The 19,676-nt window shown below is 39.3% G+C and overlaps 1 protein-coding gene across 6 annotated transcripts in view; it reads right to left on the reverse strand.

The window, feature by feature from the left end:
• LOC131461174 (plasma membrane calcium-transporting ATPase 1-like) overlaps positions 1 to 19,676 on the reverse strand; it is a 76,089-nt gene that overhangs the window by 19,084 nt on the left and 37,329 nt on the right. For 4 of the 6 annotated variants that reach the window (XM_058632229.1, XM_058632224.1, XM_058632225.1 and 1 more), the window contains exons 3-15: positions 18,342 to 18,539; positions 17,748 to 18,005; positions 15,908 to 16,033; positions 15,506 to 15,631; positions 12,863 to 12,898; positions 6,961 to 7,143; positions 5,940 to 6,154; positions 5,390 to 5,632; positions 4,924 to 5,165; positions 4,563 to 4,800; positions 1,912 to 2,091; positions 1,346 to 1,433; positions 1,088 to 1,194 (exon numbers count right to left, since the gene is read on the reverse strand). In XM_058632229.1, coding sequence (XP_058488212.1) covers positions 1,088 to 1,194; positions 1,346 to 1,433; positions 1,912 to 2,091; positions 4,563 to 4,800; positions 4,924 to 5,165; positions 5,390 to 5,632; positions 5,940 to 6,154; positions 6,961 to 7,143; positions 12,863 to 12,898; positions 15,506 to 15,631; positions 15,908 to 16,033; positions 17,748 to 18,005; positions 18,342 to 18,539 — 2,240 coding nt within the window. The remainder of the gene's footprint in view (positions 1 to 1,087; positions 1,195 to 1,345; positions 1,434 to 1,911; positions 2,092 to 4,562; positions 4,801 to 4,923; positions 5,166 to 5,389; positions 5,633 to 5,939; positions 6,155 to 6,960; positions 7,144 to 12,862; positions 12,899 to 15,505; positions 15,632 to 15,907; positions 16,034 to 17,747; positions 18,006 to 18,341; positions 18,540 to 19,676) is intronic. The other 2 variants (XM_058632227.1, XM_058632228.1) reach the window with 1 other exon arrangement.

The following is a 19,676-nucleotide window of genomic DNA, read 5'->3' on the forward strand; positions in this document are numbered from 1 at the left end:
AACAAACACCCCATTCATTCATAATTTGTTGACAAAAAATGCACTATAGCAGAGACTGAGTGGAGACCCAGCTGTGGGTCTCCACTCAGTCTCTGTCTGTCTCTGTCTCAGAGTGAAGTTTTCCAAGCCTTTTGCTTAAGAATTATTAAATAACAATGCATAAAATGAAGTTGTAATTCATTTAATCAAACATACCTCATGGAAATGGCTGGTTTTCAAATTCAAAAATCTCAGTGAAATGTTATATAATGTGCATATTATAGTTTGTCATCTTTCAATGAAAATATTTGGGAAACAGAGTACTAAAGGAAACATTGTAAAATATTACAAGAGTATTTTAAAACCAATTTGTCTGTTAAAGATTTAAACTGCACTGATTTTACTGATTGAAGTACTGATTAGGTCAGATATTCAGATTTCTTTCTTCATACACATATATAAATATCAGCCTCTGCATTAGCAGACTGTAATGGGAACTCATACAACAAAACGTGTAAAAAAGTGAAAACTATCATTGGTTTCAGTCAAGGTAATTGTTCATATTTTTGTATTCTATTGCAGGGATGAGAACATAAATCATGTGGTCATGCTCCGTCACATTTCAAATCCTGCACGGTAAATATTGAGAGAAAATTGCAAAACAAATCATAATTGCAATGTCTCTCAGAAAAATCACAATTATATATTTTCAGCTCTAAAGCATGCAATGTATTTTTTATACTGACAGGAGTTGTCCCCGTTTTCCCTTTCTCTGTTGCTGTGCTTTTGGAGAACAAAGGCAGTAAACATGACAGAAGAGTGGGATCCCCACTCTGTGGATGAGCCAAAGCACACAAGCTCAACATTTATTGATTTACTATTCCATTTCACAGCTATCTCATTGAATTAATGGCACTGAGCTCAAGCATTATTGTGGATGATGTTTTGAGAAAACAGCCATTTCATGGGATTAGAAATGTAATTAACTCAAAGTGTTTCTTTTCTTCTTGGTAATGATGCAGAGCGAACTGAAACAGCAGATGAACGAATCAGTGGAGAGCTGAACAAAGGCAACAGAGAAAAATGTGAAATATGAAGATGTGGTTACCATAGCAAAGCCAACATCAGCTTTTTTGAGGGCGGGGCCATCGTTGGTGCCGTCTCCCGTCACTGCCACCACCTGTCGGGTTTCGCCAACCGTGCTGTCAATGATGCCTGATCAACAGAACGGAACAAAGAAAGCAGTTCTCCATCTTAATGCGTGTACGAGTATTTCAGGGGAGATCTTGTGTAGTAAAACATAAATATGACTTTTTATATTTAGCCAAGTTACAATACACATCCCGCCAGAATACCGACTACCCACCTTTGACCAGGGTGTGTTTGTCTGTTGGTGAAGAACGAGCCAAAACACGCAGTTTAGGCCAAACTTTGTCCAGACGTTCTTGTTCCACCTAGAAAAATAAAACATGTCCAATCATTTTATGAAAAAAGGTCCAGTGAGTGTGTGTGTGTGTGTACAAGGACATGTTGGTCTCAAAATGAGTTGTGGTCAGATGTACTGATGTCACAATGCTATCTTGAGGCAGAGAGAAGCAACCGAACAACAAAATACCAGGTCTCAGTGCAGTATTTTACTAATTTTAGGGCATGACAATGACAGGAATATGCATTTACATCAGTGTAAGCTCAACCCATGGACCCCCCAACTGTCACACACATAGACTGATGGTCTGCTAGTGTGCTTACACTTTGCACATTTTGCAGATCTGTGTCCTTCACAGATAAGCTTTGTCCACTTGGTAACTCTGCCATAATAATTACAATAGCAGCAGTGAAAAACATGCTGTGTACCACTTTGCATTTTTAATACTTTAACACAGCTTTAAGTTCATTCACATAACTGTTAGACACAACCAACTGTTTTCTCACCTCTCCTTGATCGTTTCTTATCTGCTGGTTGAACTCCTTGCCCTCCAGACACAGGAAATCCTCCCCGGGCAGCAAGATGCCACATTTGGTTGCAATAGCCCGGGCTGTGTTGATGTTATCTCCAGTAACCATGCGTACAGTGATGCCTGCGCGCTGGCACTTAGAAATAGCCTCTGGTACCTGGAAGAGTGTAAAACAAACCCCAAAGTCATGCTAAATAAAAACAGAGGTACAGATAGAGGTCTGTGAGGATGAGTCAACTGTGAGGTGACGGACAGCTGACATTCAGAAAGTTGTTGGATGCTGTGGCTGCTCAACAGGAACCTTTCATTGATCACAGGGTTCCCATGTGACTGCTTACAAACACATACACACGTCATTCATTTGAATTAAGCAGAAAGGACAATTGATTTAAGTGTATGGGTGAAAACACCTGATTGTTATTATGGTAAACATGTACCAAATAGTGGTGTACATAAAGTCTGTGTACTAAGAGAGACACTATGATTTATTATGACACTTTTTCACAAACACAAAATACAATAGAAAGCAAGAGTCATGTCCAAATCTTTAATCTTAAAGACAGATCATCTTACCATATGCTTATGTTAGCTGTCTTATTCTTTATAACCAGGACCGTATTAAATCTTTGTATGAATAATAAATATTCATATTTGGGTTACAAACCAGAGGATGTAGGCATGAAATTACATTGCAATACATGAACAATGCCGCGCCTTTTTCAATGTATTCTTCATTAATAATTAACTGGTGAGGCTTTTAGCCAGGGCCATGTTAGCTGTAGCCTCGGTTTAGCATGTTGTCATGCATCCTGCAAAGTGCAGACGGAGAACAGATGGTTTTCTGGACAGTTGCCATTTTAAAATGAGTCAGCGTGAGAAGCTGCTTTTGTTAACTTTCACTGAACATGACACAATTCTGTGAGAGAATAAAACATTTTTTTTAATCTAAAAATCACAGTGATAGATTTCAATCGAGTGAATAAAACGCTTCTATAGAAGCTGAGTAGTTGTGATTTGTTAATGTACTTTACTGAATAATTGAACAAGGTACTATGTGAAGTTTGGCCAGTGTTGTATCCTGACATGATAATGAGGAAAGAGAGGCTGGCAGGAAGCTCAGCCATTAAAGTTGTGTATCTAACCACATTGAACGAGTGGTTATAGAAAGATTCAGCTCTGTGATGATGATGATGGAGGGTCAATTCCTTTTACAAATACACCGCTGACTGGAGGTCGTCTTTCCTGAATATGATACAAAAAATCTAATTCTGTGCTAAATTCACAGATCCATCTTGTGTCCATCACAGGTCATGTAGAGACAAATGACGGGCTCCTGTAGCTCTCCAGTTATTTCTATCCTGACTGTGATCTTCGTGCTTTGACATTAAAGCAGTAGGCAGCAGCACTGATGCTTTCTGAGCTTCATTACAGACTTCATTTAACACTTCAGAGCATCTAACTCTGACACACCTGAGCAGGACTCCCTTCAGGCTTCGTGTTAAGGAAGGTGTGTGCACTTATCTCCACACTGTCAAACACTCTTGGAATAATTGGAACATGTTTTCTTATGACACTAAATGTATACTCATAAAGCAGCCTGTCGGATCAGGTCAGTTACATCACCCGAACATACATCACCCATTTTCTCTTTGTTGTTTTTAGAGCTTTCACCAAAAAACTTCAAACTTCAATGAATTCCTGCAGACTGGTACCGAAAGATAATGTAAAATGTAAAAAAAAAATATTTTAACAATTCATCCCACACCAGCAAACTGTATTCTGTAACTGTGACGTGAGTTCAATGCCTCTTTTAAAATTAAGAGGCAGTATATTCAGTAATATCACATCTGACTTGTATCCTTCCTAATGTAACACTGTGATGTAGAGGTCATTCTGTGTCAAAGCAGGTTTAAAAAGCTGCAGCATCCAATAACCCCCAAAATACACTGGTTGCAGAACGGATGCGTGCTCTGATCCGCACAGCTATGCCAATTTACACTGCTTGCGTCTCACGTCCGCCCGCTTCCACACGGCTGGACAGCTGGAGTCACGAGGCTATGGTTTTCTCACACGGAAATACACTGTATATCTGTAGACACAACAGAAGGAGCAGTACTTCTACCGACTGAAGAAACAGGAGCATGCTGGGCTTGCAAGGATTCTTTCTGTGGTGTCAACACCGGATGCAACCAGTGTATTTTGGGCTGTCAGATAGTCTGCTTCTATCTGTCAGATATGAAGCTGTGGGACAAATTAGGCTGATCACTTAAACTATTTTCCTCATTGTTAACAGTTGGCTCTATGTGACTGTGACACATATCAAAGCAGATGTCGTCCAGCTGTCCAAAACATTACAGTCTAGCATTTCATATTACCTTTTAATTAACCACTCATACTACTTCCATTCTTGGTGTGCTGTGTTGCATTCAGTGAGCATCCAATCTGTTTCATTATAGCCTTTGCTCCGCTGCACGTTACAATACAGATTTGCATCTATCAACCAGAGTATTTTACGCCGTTGAATGAACCTCATAGTGACTTATGACAGAACTACTTTCCAGACATGAACATAGCCCAGCATTGGGAAGTGTTTTCATCTGTGTGAGAGGGATTAAGCGTGCACTGTACCTCAGGTCTGACGGGGTCCTCAATGCCAACAACAGCGATGCAGGTGAGCTCATTTAGAATTTCATTCTCATTGTCCCAGACTGGCTCTCCGCCCTCAGCAGGAAAGTCCCTGTATGCCACACAGATGGTTCTCAGCCCATCACAAGCCATGGGCTCAATGACCTTACGCACCATCTCATCACGGTCCTTGGGCTTGAAGATACGGGGGTGGCCTTGGGTATCCAAGATACGTGAGCATCTATCAGGAGAAAAGAGAGCGATGAAGAGCAAGTGATGGTGATTATATGAAAGACATTAACAGAGATAAAAGGAATGGCATCCATTACTTCATTCATCTATGTATCATTTGATCTCATCTTACTTCCTCAGGACAATCTCTGACGCTCCTTTGCTGTACATACGGAAGCCTCCATCAGCGTTCTTAAGCACCGTGCTCATGGACTTGCGGGAGGAGTTGAATGTGTAAACCTTGTAGAGTTTCTCTTCTGGGATCTCATCTCTGATTGGCTGATAGTCCCTCTTTACTTCCAGCACCATGCCCAGCAGAGCACATTCAGTCTTGTTGCCCACGTGACGGGGCAGGCCGCCTTCTTTCTCTGGTGGCTGAGGAAAAAGGTTGTCAAGTAATGTCAGAAATGTAAGTAGCATCAGTTTCATTTGTTGTCACAAGCTGGAGTACACTGCTTAGGTTTTGTTTGATTTGAAATGTTGTTAGTTTACTCACACAGTATAAGCACTTGTTTGAACAATCCAATCTAAAATGTCCTTTGTGTATTGGATTGTTTAAGTTATATATAGATGTAGGTCTAGATTGTGAGGGGTCTCACCAGGATTTTGGTTGTGTACGCCGAGTTGATGGAGATGCTGTTGACCAGAACTTCTAGTGTCTCCGGTTTGATGGCCTCTGGTTCAGGAACAGTTTTGTAGTGTGTGTCACCGATGTACGCCTGCACCACTGTCATCCGGTTCATGGTCAGCGTGCCAGTCTTGTCCGAACAGATGGCCGTGGCGTTGCCCATGGTTTCGCAGGCGTCCAGGTGCCGCACCAGGTTGTTGTCCTTCATCATTTTCTAAAAGACAAAAGGAACAATTGAAAGCTGAAGATTGTGTTTTAATAATGACCTGGTCACTGAGATAATAACATGTTTTAAGGCATAATTATCAATTGTTTCCCAGACAAATGTGACAAGAGGACATGTTTGTACTGTTTCTGATAAATAAACCACCGGAGATTATTATGCGCCTCAAGAAATATCTCCTGTAACAAATGACTGCAATAAATCCCAGAACATGACACAGTTGTGTGAGGAGATAAAACAAAATATGAGCGGCATGCTACATTTCTCATAATCTCCTTTTGCATCCCATACTGCTTACCTTGACAGAGTAGGCCAGTGAAATGGTGACAGCGAGTGGCAGACCCTCAGGAACTGCCACCACCAGCACAGTCACCCCAATAATGAAGAACTTGACAAAGTACTGGATGTAGATAGGGGTGCACTCAGCCACCCAGGTTCGACCCTGGATGCCGAAGGTGTCGATCACAAAGTAGAGAATGAGGATGATAACGGTCACAGCTGACATGATCAGACCTGAGTGAAATGAGGAGAACAAGTTTTAAGATAAGCTTCTGTAGCAGTCAAGTCAGTTTGACATATAATGAATCCCTATAATGTAAAAAGGTCACATTTTTGATGTCACAGTTTGTGGACGGAGCAGCTGAAGACACCATTTATCGAAATTATTTTTTAAGTCATATCCTCACGGTCACTTCAGATTTTCCATCTGTCTCTACAATCAGCTGTCTCATGCGCTTGAATGAATTCATGGACTAAGGAAACACTACAGACATGGTTTTATTAAAGCTACGTGTTCATACATAAGCAAATTGTTTAAGGGTTGATGCAAATTTATATATATAAATCCTGAATGCACAGCCAGTGACAGTGGAAACAGGTGAACAAGAAAATGTTTTTCTGCACCCTCCCTTTGTGAAACCCTCTCGCTGTATTAAGGTCAATTGAAATGACACAGAAAACCTTCAGTTTCAGGATGAACTAATAAATCATCCATCAAATAACACTGAGTGCCTTCCAGCGCTCTAATTTAATGTGCTATTGAAGGAACAGTTTCACGTTTCTGAAAATAGCACTGAAAATGGCTCAGCGAGACATCTAAAGCAAGCAACAATTAGAAGTTGTTACACTTGAATGTACCAGGATGATTATACTCCTGAAAGTCACATCACCAAGAGAAAAAAGCTCAGTACAGAGCAGATCAATGATGGTGGGTCTATAACACAATTGACTGACTCTCATTTTCAGATTTTTACAACACTCAGCTTTTGAAATCAACAGTTGATTTGATAAATGTGTGCGTGTATCCGTGTGCTCCTCACCAGCTTTCCCAATCTGTACAGCCAGTTTGGTCAGTTTGCCCTGCAGCACTGACTTCTCCTTTTTGGTCACATTGACCTTCTTCACCGGTTTGGCCTCCTCTTTCTCCTCCTTCTCTTCAGTCTCGGCAGCCTCGTCGCTCTTCAGGGGCTGGATCTCCAGGGCGATGCCGTCCCGGGTCTTGGCTAGAGGAGGAGGGGTAAGGTGGAGGGTGAGGAGGTCAACAGAGAAGGAGGGGGCAGGTATCAAGATGCAGATGAGTAATGGGAAAAGATTGGAGGAGGATGATAGAGGGAGGTATGCATGCAGTGGGGATAACCGATTATGAAAAGGTGGAAGTGGTTGAATATTTAAGAATGAAGATGGGAGAGGGGAATCAGGAGCAGAGGATGAAGTAACAGGTGGGCAGAAGGTGAATGAATTGAACCAATGAAAATAATACATTTCAAAACAAAACACAACAGAAAGAAAAATGGAGGATGGTTAAGGAGTGGTTTGGGAATAAAGGGTAGAGAGGCAGAGAAAATATTATGGATTCAGTTTGACCAAAAGTTGGAAAACGACTTAGACTTTTTTTCAGAGATCAGAGAAGACCCCTGACTCTTTCATTAATATGGTGACCCTTTGGCTGAATGCAGAGAGTAGCATGTCATCAATTTATGATCACAGAACATTCATGAAAAAGGTCCAGGTAGCTTTTAGAGTATGTCACAGACGAGTTGGGAGCAGCAGGTCGTAATGAAGAGCAGCAGACAACAGAGACCAGCAGATACAACAGAGAAGATGTAACAGGGGCCTGTCAAACAATCAATATCAATGAGTCAGTCTCTCGCACGCACGCGCACGCACACACACACACACACTTCAATGTCACAGCTTAGAGTTTGGAAGGAGGCTGGGCTCAGAAGTCTGACATGACATCTGGTTTCACAACCTGTTTGGTCGCCCTGCTCCTCATTTGTATAACAAACAATGCATTATTATTTGCATTTCACTTTAACACCTGTGACCTTGTTTGACTGTAGTACTGTAAGTGCAACTTTTTGATCTGTTTGCTGAAGAGCTTACACTAAATGTTTGTCAAATTCCTGTACCAAAAAAAATTTAAGCAGGTGATGAATGGAAACAGAACAGATCTACAACTACTCTGACACAGACACTACTCTGCGGTTTATTGTGCTGTTTGTCCTTGAGAACACCTGAGCTGACAACACTGACTGAAATTGGATTGTCAATTGTCTTGAAATCCCACAAGGTTCTTGTTAGGTTATTGACATTAATGGGAATGTCTTTGGGCCATTGAATATATACACTAATACACAAACAACACACATCAGCTAAATCTGTTGACTTGTACTAAACACTGTCAATTATATCAATAACACTTTAGGAACTAACAATACCAACAGATCATGGACATAAAGCAGTTTTAGATTCCTGGATGACCAGTACAAAAATACTGAAATAAAAAGAAAACATCAAACTCTGCTCTGGTTATTCAAAATCTAAAACCAATTGTCCTGAAATTCAAGTGGAATGGGGGACATTCATTTTGGAAAAGGTCATTGAAGAAGATTCTTTCTTGATCAAACCCAGTCATGTTTGCTGCTGTATAAAACGTTCACTCGAAGCAGCCAAAAGCAAAACAACTTGGAAAAAAAGAAAAAAAAGAAACTGAGGGTTGAAATACAGTATGTAGTGTCTGGGAGTGGAAATGGGGACATTCAGACCTCTTTTGGGACGTCCTTTAGCAGAGAGTTAAAATGTATTAAAGCGAGTTCACTGATTGAGCCTTGTGTAAGAACGAGTTGTACAAACAGAGTGTTCTCAAGTGATTTAAGGGAGCTTGTTCCCCTCATAGATGTAGTTGGACGTGACTAATCATGTAGAGACATTGTGCCTTCCTCCACAGGGGAAAGACTCTAATTGTGTATCGTCTGTAAAAATTCTGGTCATGTGCTACGTGCTGTAGTTTATTAATGTTTTTTTCTTTTAAAAATCGATAACTGGTGTTTAAATGTGTTAATGGAAACATGAAAAACTGTGTTTTAAATGAGACTGGGGTAATAAAGTTGATGCATTGTAAAGATAGCAGCAGGTTCTAGTTGTGACATCATCACTGGTAATGGGATGATGTCATTTCTCTTGGTGATAACACACAGTTGACTGCCTCTCATATTAGTCATGGACTCCTTTTGTGCTGTGATGCCACAGTGTTGACAGTGACTTTTGTCTTTGCAGTATCCCGTTGTTTACTTTCAAGACACACTTTTGTGAATACAACCTCACAGATAAAGCAAATTGGGCTGTTGATTACAACCAAAGTCCATTCATGTGTGCCTGTTAATGGACAGTGGCATTAATCAAATTAAAACAAGACATTTACAGTTCTGTTGACCATAAATTCTGTTGACTAAGGCCACCTTTCAGTAACACCATTCCAACCCAAATGCCAAAGATCACAGAATTTCACCCTGATAATTTTGCATGGTACTGTAAAACAAGTTGGTAAAAAAAGTTTTCTAGCTCATTGGTGATCATTTGTATGAAACATCCACATTAAGTGTGGGGACCTGGATAGATTTGAAAATTGTAGCACAAAACTAGAGATGTTTTAGAAACACTACGACCAAAACAACTCCTTCTCTGTCAGTGTCACCAGGTTGATAATAAAGAAGCTCCCCACACTGACCTTTGCTATAAGGGAAGTGATTTCAGGACATCACAACCTCAACATGACATTAAGACATTCTGAATGTGTGCACGAGTTGTTGTCAAACCAGGAAACTGTGGAGCTTTATGCACATGGTCCACTCTGAAGACAAGCCACAACATAGAACTAACCAAGACAGCTTCACATGAACAGGACTGAGACCCACTGACCAACCACAGAACTGTTAACAGGCGCAGCACTGAACCATGGGAGAACGCATGGTGGGCAGAGGGGAGAGGATGTCTGACAATAAAAAAGTAAGCAAATCAACAAACAGAAGACAAACTCAAAAGGATCACCCCAAAAAACGAAAAACAACAGCGATGCAGAACCACGACAGAGAGATACAAGAGGAGGTAGAGGAGGCTGCAGAGCTGTGGAGGCTGCAGGAGACTTCAGCAAGACAGAAGAATAACAGAGAAGAGGGAGAGAGTCAAACAGTGATTACAAGACAACATGAAGTCCTGAGCAACACCCTGCAAGGAGGCAACAGTGAGAGAAATGAGAGGAATCAAAGGCGAAACAAAAAAGAAAAAAAAAAGAAACTAAGGATACACAATCAGAACAGACAGCCCACAGCCCACTAATACTGCAAGGGTGCAACTCTCACACACACTCATAGCCCCAAGACAGCCAAAAAAATTAAATAAAATAAAATAAAGAAAATCACAGCATTGTTAGGTTTACTTTCTTTTTCTCTTCTGTCAACAGACAGGCAAATTTAATATAATATATATATATATACAATAAATGTACTAAACCATGTGACAGATTTCCTTTTTTGTTTAGACTGATTGGGATGTGTTTAGCTTCACTAAAGTGCTCATGACATGGCTCTTGCAGTGGTGGCAGCCTCCACATGTTTACATATTTCATGTTAAAACGAGCTGCAAGGGAGGGTCTTGTTGCCATACTGATTGGCATTAATAGTAGCATATAGCCCTGAATAGGCATTACAGCTACAGCACTGCATGCTAAACATGGATGACGGCTTACTCTCTTTTGTGGAGGACTTCTTGCCACCGCCATCTCCTTTATCTACAGAGTTAACCGAGGAGAAAGCTGAAAGTGATGTTTCTGAAGAAGAGGATGATGTCGCTATTAAGTTGATGCAATCGAGTGTTATGCTGGATTGAAGCGGGGCATCAAAAGAACCATATAGACTCCCCTGAGAGCCAGATGAGTCAATAAAATCTTAGAGCGGATTCAAGGGCATAGGGACCTCTAAAATCCAATAAGAATATTAGGAAAACATTTATTGCAGTATTTCCACCAGTACAACAGCAACATGTCATTACAAACATGAAAGCATTTAAATGTGCTAATTATTTCCAGTTGCTTTTACTTTGCTGCAATTACAGTTACATTCAGTAGAACTTTCTTCATAGATGTTACAAATTAAAGCTGAAAGGACCGGAACTGAAACTTTTAGTCAGAAAATCGGTATTAAAAAGCAAATTATTGTGTTTGCTATTGCGATAAGTGATCAATTGTTGAAATCATATTTCAGGCAACTCTCAATCTTCATTTTAAAGTTGTAATCAAAACTTTATAGTTACTCTAACTCTAAAAAAAGTATGATGAGATCTTACTGTGATGCAAGCTTTGAAAGAGAGAAACATTGTCAGGTTTTAAGTGACAACATTTGAAAAATGCTTTCAGAAATCTTTCGGTGTGTATTCATTGCCAACCGAAGGACAGCTCTGATACATTATTAAGTACAAACAGCAGCATTCTACCACATCCAGCATAAACAAAGAAGCAGTATCTCTTTGGAGTATGAAAATAGCCAACTGATGCTGCTGGAAACTGAATTGACACAGGTAAGAAGACAAAACTAGGAGCTGAAGGAGGCTACAAAGTTCAGCAGAACTGCAGAGTTGGTGAAGATTCTCATTGGGGTCTGAAGCAAGTAAGCGATATGACTCGAGGTGTTTTCTTCTTGATGTGTTTTTAGTGGAGGTCATCAGTGACCGCAGATCCATCTGTGCATCATCTCTGTCTGTGTGCATCAAGAAGCATTCTGCCTGCAGCAGATGCTCGAACCATGGGAGGTTGGGAGCTCTGTGTGTGTGTGTGTACGTGGACATGTGTTGGTGCGTTGGCTCACACGGGACATGGAGGACGGTTGACTGGTCAAGTCTGGAGCAACGATATCATCTCTCTCACACACACACAAACACATATGCACGCACAAACACACGTCAAATGTTAAAGGCACCTTGGACGTCATTCCTGTATGTAGAGTGAGTCAGCACTGATGGACTTATATATGTGTCTCAGATTCTTAGTATGAAATGGGACATTTTGAGGACAGAGACATTTTTGCAGGCACTGAATTATCACTCAATACATTTTGGAAATGATATATACTTCAGGTTCAGTAAATAGATTTGTTTGTTTGTCATAATCCACACAACCTGAGAAGTTTATAGTCAGTTTTAGTAACAAATTGGGTTTGTTGAAGAGTTTATGAAATTCTATTTTAAACTTGATATGCATTTAATTAGTTTACAACCCAGCTGTTGGTGTTGGTATCGATCTAGATATACAGTTAGCAGCAACTTTACTAACTTGCCCTTTATCACTTACATCTCTCACTCACTTAAATATTTAGTGTATAAATCAAGACAAATTCCCTCTAAATGGAATTACATGACTGAGTTCAGAGACTTGGCTGTGCAGCTTTTCACTTCAAGGTTAGCTAATTAACTCAGGCAGCTAATTAAGGTTAAGGGTGTTATTGCATGTGGTTACGAACATAACAAAAAGCACGATTCATCATGACATACATCTCAAAACATGTTTTTCTCTAAATAAAACTAAATTGCTCTTTGATTTTGATTGACTGTTTCTTTACAAAACAACATTTACTGTCTGTGTTTAAAATGTCCCATCCTGGATTCAGAGCTGAGACAGAAATATAAACCCAAAGTCGCCCATGACGACTGTGGATGCCGATTGGCTGTCGAAGACTTGACAGTTGAGAGTTGCACCCTTTGACAGGTAAAGCAAGGCGAGAGAACGTCCCCCTTTTTACACCAGAGAGAGAGAGAGAGAGAGAGAGAGAGAGAGAGAGAAAGATATGGACTATAGACTGCCCTCCTGCCGCTGGGTGGAGGGTGAGGAGGTGGTGATTAATAGAAGGATGGAGGGACAGAGAGGGACAGATGGATGAATGGAGGGGTTACCTTTGTTGCGATTTTCGGGGGGTCCTTGTTTTTTACCTGTTCGGACAGAGAGAGAGGGCGGAATGCTGATAAGATGGTTCAAAGGAAAAATAAGATCAACTTAAACTAAGGGAAAACATAAAGGCTCAAACTAAAAGAAACCCACACGTGTGTGTGCGCCATGTGTGTGTGTGCTGTGGGCATGAATGGACCAATCAGAGGAGAGAGACACATGACTCCCTGCTGCAGAGAACCACTGGCCACCATGTGAGCTAATCCATTTTTTTCAGTAGTAAAAATGAACAATGTGCAGCGTGCAATTTGAACAGAACGTAAAACTGTAATACATCACACACAGATACACACGCTCTGGATTATTTCATTGATACAACAAATTTGTGTGTATAAACTTTACTATAACTTACTGCCTGAGGCTAAACTGTCTGGATATATTTCCATTTGCCATAACTCAGTACTACATTCTACAGTATATTGCTTTGTTTTGTGTAGTCGCTGATTCATCTGAATGCTGTTCCACTCCTCTCATTTCATTTCCTGCTAATGAATTTCTAATAAAGACAGACTTTATTCGACTTGACCTACAATGATGTGGAAGGAGGCTGATGACTGGTCAACTTAACAATTATCCTTCCAGCTTTACAGGTAAAACACTTATTGTTTAAATAAAGGATGGAAATCTTCTCTCAAATAAGAAGCAGATTGGCTCTGATCACTATCAGTTGTTTTTAACACTTTCTGACCACAAACTAGTCAAATGTGCATGCACATGCATGTGTGCGTGGCAGTTCAGTTGAGTCTTCCTTCCTCGTGACACTGACTTCCTATTATAGAGCTGTCTACTTTATTTGCGAAAGAAGGTTTGGCAAGGTCAAACCCAGAGAGAGGGGGGGGAGAGGGAGAGAGAGGGGGCTCTTTAAAATTCAGCTAGTGCTTTGTGAGTGATGAGATCGAACTGCTGCAAATGTGCGTGTGTGTGTGTGTGTGTGTGCCTGTGACTTTGCACATACTGAATGCTGTGAGATAACCAATGGGTGTGACTGTCAATGAATGAATGCATGAATGTGTGTGCCTGTGAGTGCAGTGGGTTGATGCAGCCATGTGTGACTGTAAAATCTGCTGTGTATCTGCTGCTACAAGAACACAAAGGTGCTTGTGCGTGTTGTTGTATTTCTATCTTTGAGAGCAAATTAAAGTTTCATATTCAGTGGGTGTGGACACTTTTTCAGAAAATGAGTACAATGTTGGAAAATGGGTGCAATCTGGGGGCCATTTTGTCCAGTTCTCACTTCTTCAAAGTGCTTTATGTGGGTTCTGGCACGATATAAGGATTATGGCACAAAATAATTTGTATATAAAACTGTGGTTATTGAGCTAGGGAACATATTATGTCAATGAGAAATTAAATGCAGCAGCAACCTAATTCAGTTAAGTATGAAACTGTGCCTTGTGGTTTTACTCATTAGGAATGACTGTTTATTAAAACCTGTGACAGAAACCTGAGCGTCTCTCTCCACTAAGCTGGTACATTCAGCCAGTTCACGATGAATGCCTGACAAACTAAAACTTTAGTGAAAAAAACCCAACAACAAATGATCAGACAAAAACAAACTAAAGAAAATGACATGAGTAAAAGGGGGTTAGCATGATCACGAGCAAATCAAAAGCAATAGAGACCGACTGCAGAAGCCTGTTGGTTTACATCAAACTCTCAAGCTCTGTAATAGTACGAGGGTCATCTGGACTTTGACCTTTGAAGGATTCCCCTTACAAGCAAGTTCATGTTAAAAGGGGAGGGCAAGTTTCATTTTTTTAACCAACATTATAGGACTGTCAAATCAATACCTCAGTATAAAGGCCATTAACTCACACAAATAGATGAGACCATGATAAGACCAGATTTCTTTGGAAACACTACTGAAGCTTTGGCTGGCTGAGAACCAAAACCACATTTTAAACAACAAATATAAATGATTTCTGTTTTACTCTACTTAAATAGCATTTACTCTCCAGAGTATTTTTAAATTTATATAGACTGATTGACAAACCTGATAATATAGGAGACATGAAATTAAAGGGGTAAAATGTTTATGCACTGCAGTATCACAAAAATAAAATATTGGACCCCAACTCTTTCAGACACAGCTTTGGTTCAAATTGTATGAAGTAAGCTGATTAGCCAAGGACATTAATGTGTGCAGCTACATTGGAGAAATTCAGACACTAATAGATCCTTCACATCTGCTGTGTTTGGCTGTTGTTTAGCAGATAAATTGGAAAAATAACATCCTCATGACAGTTCACCTCATCTGTGGGCTCATTTATTCAGTAAAATGCTTTCACTTTAAAGACTGAAGCTGAACAAAGTTCTCAATTCTACAGTTAGTCCCCTGAAGAAGCTCTGCTGTTATCAGCCCAGACTGGACGTCTACCTGCTGACAAAGGCAGCTACTTCAAAACACCACGCGAAAAATCTCCCATCTACACCATTCAAACAGTAGAGTAAAAAAATTCAGAAGCCAACACCGTGATAATCTTCTTCCCTTGCAGCAGTTCACACAATTACTGTTCTCGTATGACCTTTAAAACTCAAACATAAGTTGTTTTTTTTCAGACGTATATCACTGGCTTTGCCTCAAGTCTTACTTTTCTTGACCTTCTTTTCTTCATCGTGCTCACTGGCGCCCAAGAGGGTAAAAATGATGCCGGTTTGAGAATTGAGGCCAACGGCGGACACCACCATCCTGCCCGATCCCTCCATCACGTGTGTTCCTGGGGAAAGATTTAAAAAGCAGTGAGTAATAACTAAAGCTGGGTCACTTTCTTTTTACTTTAGGTTAGTGTGAACCATTTATGATTCCATGCCCAATTTTGTTCTGCAGCAGCATTAAATAATAAACAGACAGTGTTAGTATGTCATTTCAGACATTGATAACAATTTATTCTTGTTGTTCTTGTCAATCTACAGCACGTTATTTATTGGTGATGTTGAGTATCATATAATTCCAATTTTGAAAAGTTGTCATGTTATTGTAAACAGGCACACACCTGACAGTAGCATAGGGTCTTTCTCCAAAGACTTTCGGACATGGTCGGATTCTCCAGTCAGAGAGCTTTCATCAATCTTCAGGTCATTTCCTTGGATCAGGATCCCATCAGTAGGCAGCAGGTCTCCTGTAAGTGCAGAGGTTAGAAGTCAGAGTGTGTTATTCATGGCTGGTGTTAATAGTGATGCACAAACACATACCAACTACACAATTTTTTATTTTTTTCGACAATTTCAATCAGCTGTAGCCTCTATGGTAGCATGCAATGACATTTCAAACTCTCCTTCCTTCCCTTCTCATCATTAGAACATTATGATTACAATTCTCACAAACCATGACCCGATATTGAAATGGCCCTACCATTTGTTGCTGAAGAATTTAACTTATATTGGTATATAATATCATATATTTTCAAATATACTGTATGATATTTGGATTCATGGATATATGGATTTGACAGTAGCTCCTCTCTGATTTTCATATTTGCCATTTCTAATCATCGTTATTTTATTAATCAGCCAATTTTTGTTACAAATTAAGTATTTTAGTCCTCATAAACTTAAATATTGCAAGGTCATTAAAACTTAATAATTTTCATTCCAAAATGTTTTTGTTTTGATGACCAGTTTCATGCATTTAATATTTAGTTTATACATTATTTTCTATTGGAAATAACGTACATAATTGCACCGCAGTGTAGACATAAAATGTAGATTGGAGACCATTAACGTTGCATAGCTTTGCATAATTTGTTGTCATTAAACAGCTATATTGCATCAGATGTAGGAAAAAAGATAATGAGCTAAATATATGGGCATAATTATCTGACATTTTCTGCTCTGATTTCTAAAAATCAGCATCAGCATCAGCCATTAAAAGAAGACACTAAATGTTTATGATAGATTCACAGTAGTTGCTATCTAAAGCATAAGAGTAAGCAGCTGAAGGTTTAACACAGACTGAACATTCTCTGAGAGGGATATATATATATATATATATATATACATATACATACATACATACATGTATATATATATATATATACACATACATATATATATATACACATACATATATACATATATATATACACATACATATATACATATATACACATACATATATATGTATATATATGTATGTATATATGTATGTATGTATGTATATACATACATATATATATACATACATATATACATATATATATATACATATATACATATATATATACATATATACATATATATATACATACAGTACATATATATATACATACATACATACATATATATATATATACATATATATATATATATATATACATATATATATATATATATACACACATATATGTGTGTATATACACATGCTGTGATGAAAATCAGTGTATCTACTGCCTCCCTCCTCAAACACCAGCTACTGTGTTCAAATTTTGCTATTGGCTTTCTTGGACCATGCTTGATTCATTGGTACAAACTCAGCAGGGGCTCATTGACCCTTACTCCCAGTTTTATATATTTGGGAGGCCCTCACTCAGCTCTCAGCCCATTTCTTGGCATTTTTAAAAATTAGCTCCAGAAGAAGGGGTTTGGTTCCCTGTGACTTCACTAATTTTGTTTTGGCTTAAAGTGAGCCAATTATTGCAGTATGTGACAGACGTTATACTATATATCAGTGGGGTTAAGTTCTTATTAAAGGTAGATCATTTTTGCAATAATATCTCGTAAAGCTGAAATGTTGAGGTCGCCACCTACTTTTGAAAATGAAAAAGATGGACTATATCTGAGCGCGTATTAACACCTGTCACAAAGTTATTAACACTAAAGGTTATGGCCTCATACCGTATTTGATCTGAGCGATGTCTCCCACCACAATTTCAGCGACAGGAACCTGGATGACCTGGCCTTTCCGGATGACGGTGAACTTTTGTTCCTGCTCGATGCGACTCTGAAGCCCACGGAACTGTTTTTCCTTTGACCAATCATTGAAGGCTGTCACCAGGACCACAATGATGACTGAGAACAGGATAGCAGCACCCTCGATCCAGCCAGCCTGGGACTCGCCTTCATCCTCAACACCACCTGCGACCTGGCCACATGCTGTGAGAGGAAGAGGACATGTTTATTTCATCATGAATACACATATTTACAAGTGAAAATATTTTAAAACTGAAACTGCTTCAGTTGGCTAGTTTTTTTTGTTTACATTTTTAATACATTTAATCCTCTTAGACTAATAACTACTGGTTTTAGAAACTCTTTTTATATACATATATTGCATAGAATTAGTACGATATGGATACATTTAAATATGAAACACCAAGTCTAACACTTCCAATTTCTTACACACAAATGAAAAAAACTTATAAATGGCATGTGATTTCAGTGTCCTAATATCTACAGTACAAAATTTTCCGAATAAAAAACTGCACTGACCTTCACTGTCGCCCCCTGGTGGATGGTAGAAGGACAGGCCCAGTGAAATGATGGCAGCAATTTCCAGGATTATAAGTGTGACATCTTGCAGAGCCTCCCACACCAGCTGCAAGAATGTCTTAGCCTTCTTCGGGGGGATGAAATTTTGTCCAAATGTCGCATGACGTTTTTCAAGATCTACAGGGTTCCCTGACAGACCTGCAGACACAAAAACACAAGGAATCAATATTCACATCAACAAGGACAACAACACGGAATTTGTCTATAAAAGCTCCAACGAAAACACTTGCATGAAAAATGTCTTTTGAGATTAAATTTTGAAGTTAAATCACTGAAAATGAATGTGGACAATACCAGCATTAAAACATGTGAGAGTCAAACCCCCAAAAAAGAGTCATCAGGGACTTAATGCTGAGCTTGAACTAATGATACTTTTGTTTCTTCCTCTCATGAAGCACAACTCATTTGTCCTTATGTCACCGTTACTGAATTTGCAGTCTACTCCTGTCTCCACACTTACTTAAAAGGTCAACTCCTGTGTTCACTCTTTAGTGAACATATTTAGCTTTGCACACAGGTGTGCGCCGACAAACACAGTGAGAGAGGGCAGGAGATGCAACGGAGTGTTTCTAGTTACCATTTTTCTTTTCTTTGATGGTTTATCCAAACGGATTTGTACCATCCAAAGAAAGTATTCAGTTTTGTCTTTGTCTTTCCTCCTCTTTGTTGGGAGACACATGAAAAAAATCGTACTTTCACGTGAAGCTAGAAATTATTTATGAACTACAACGCCATTTAATAAATATCAGTCTGTAATCACCTTAATCAAAGAGGATTTTTAGAGGCCTGCTGCACTAACTACTACATCAGTATTAGACAGTAAATAATATAGTACTTTGGCTTCCTGTCAGTCACCTTGCAACCCTTCCAGTTTATCCTGTGGCCCCTTGTGTGGGTCTCCGCCCAAGGATGAGGACAATGGGTGTGTGCATGTGTCAGTGGTAATCATGAATCCATGGCAGCCTGAGCTGATTTGAACCCTCCCCTGCTGTACAAACAATCTGCTGCTCTGTGAAAGCCAAATAGCTCCATGTCAGTACAACACCACTAAATCAGTCTGATGCGATCCAGATCCGCTGGTTCACAGGAAGCTAGAGACAATTGCCAACAAAAATCTAAAATATGTAATGATGTAAACAGCAATAATCATTGGTAAATGTCCTATAATCCAACAATAAAAAAGCAAATAAAAATGGGAAAAGGAGATATGAATAAAAAAAAAATGATGTGCACTGTAGTGAAGGACTTTATATATCACTAAGATGCCTCAGACTA

The sequence above is a fragment of the Solea solea genome, chromosome 6 (assembly GCF_958295425.1).
Source record: "Solea solea chromosome 6, fSolSol10.1, whole genome shotgun sequence".
Lineage (NCBI taxonomy): Eukaryota > Metazoa > Chordata > Actinopteri > Pleuronectiformes > Soleidae > Solea > Solea solea.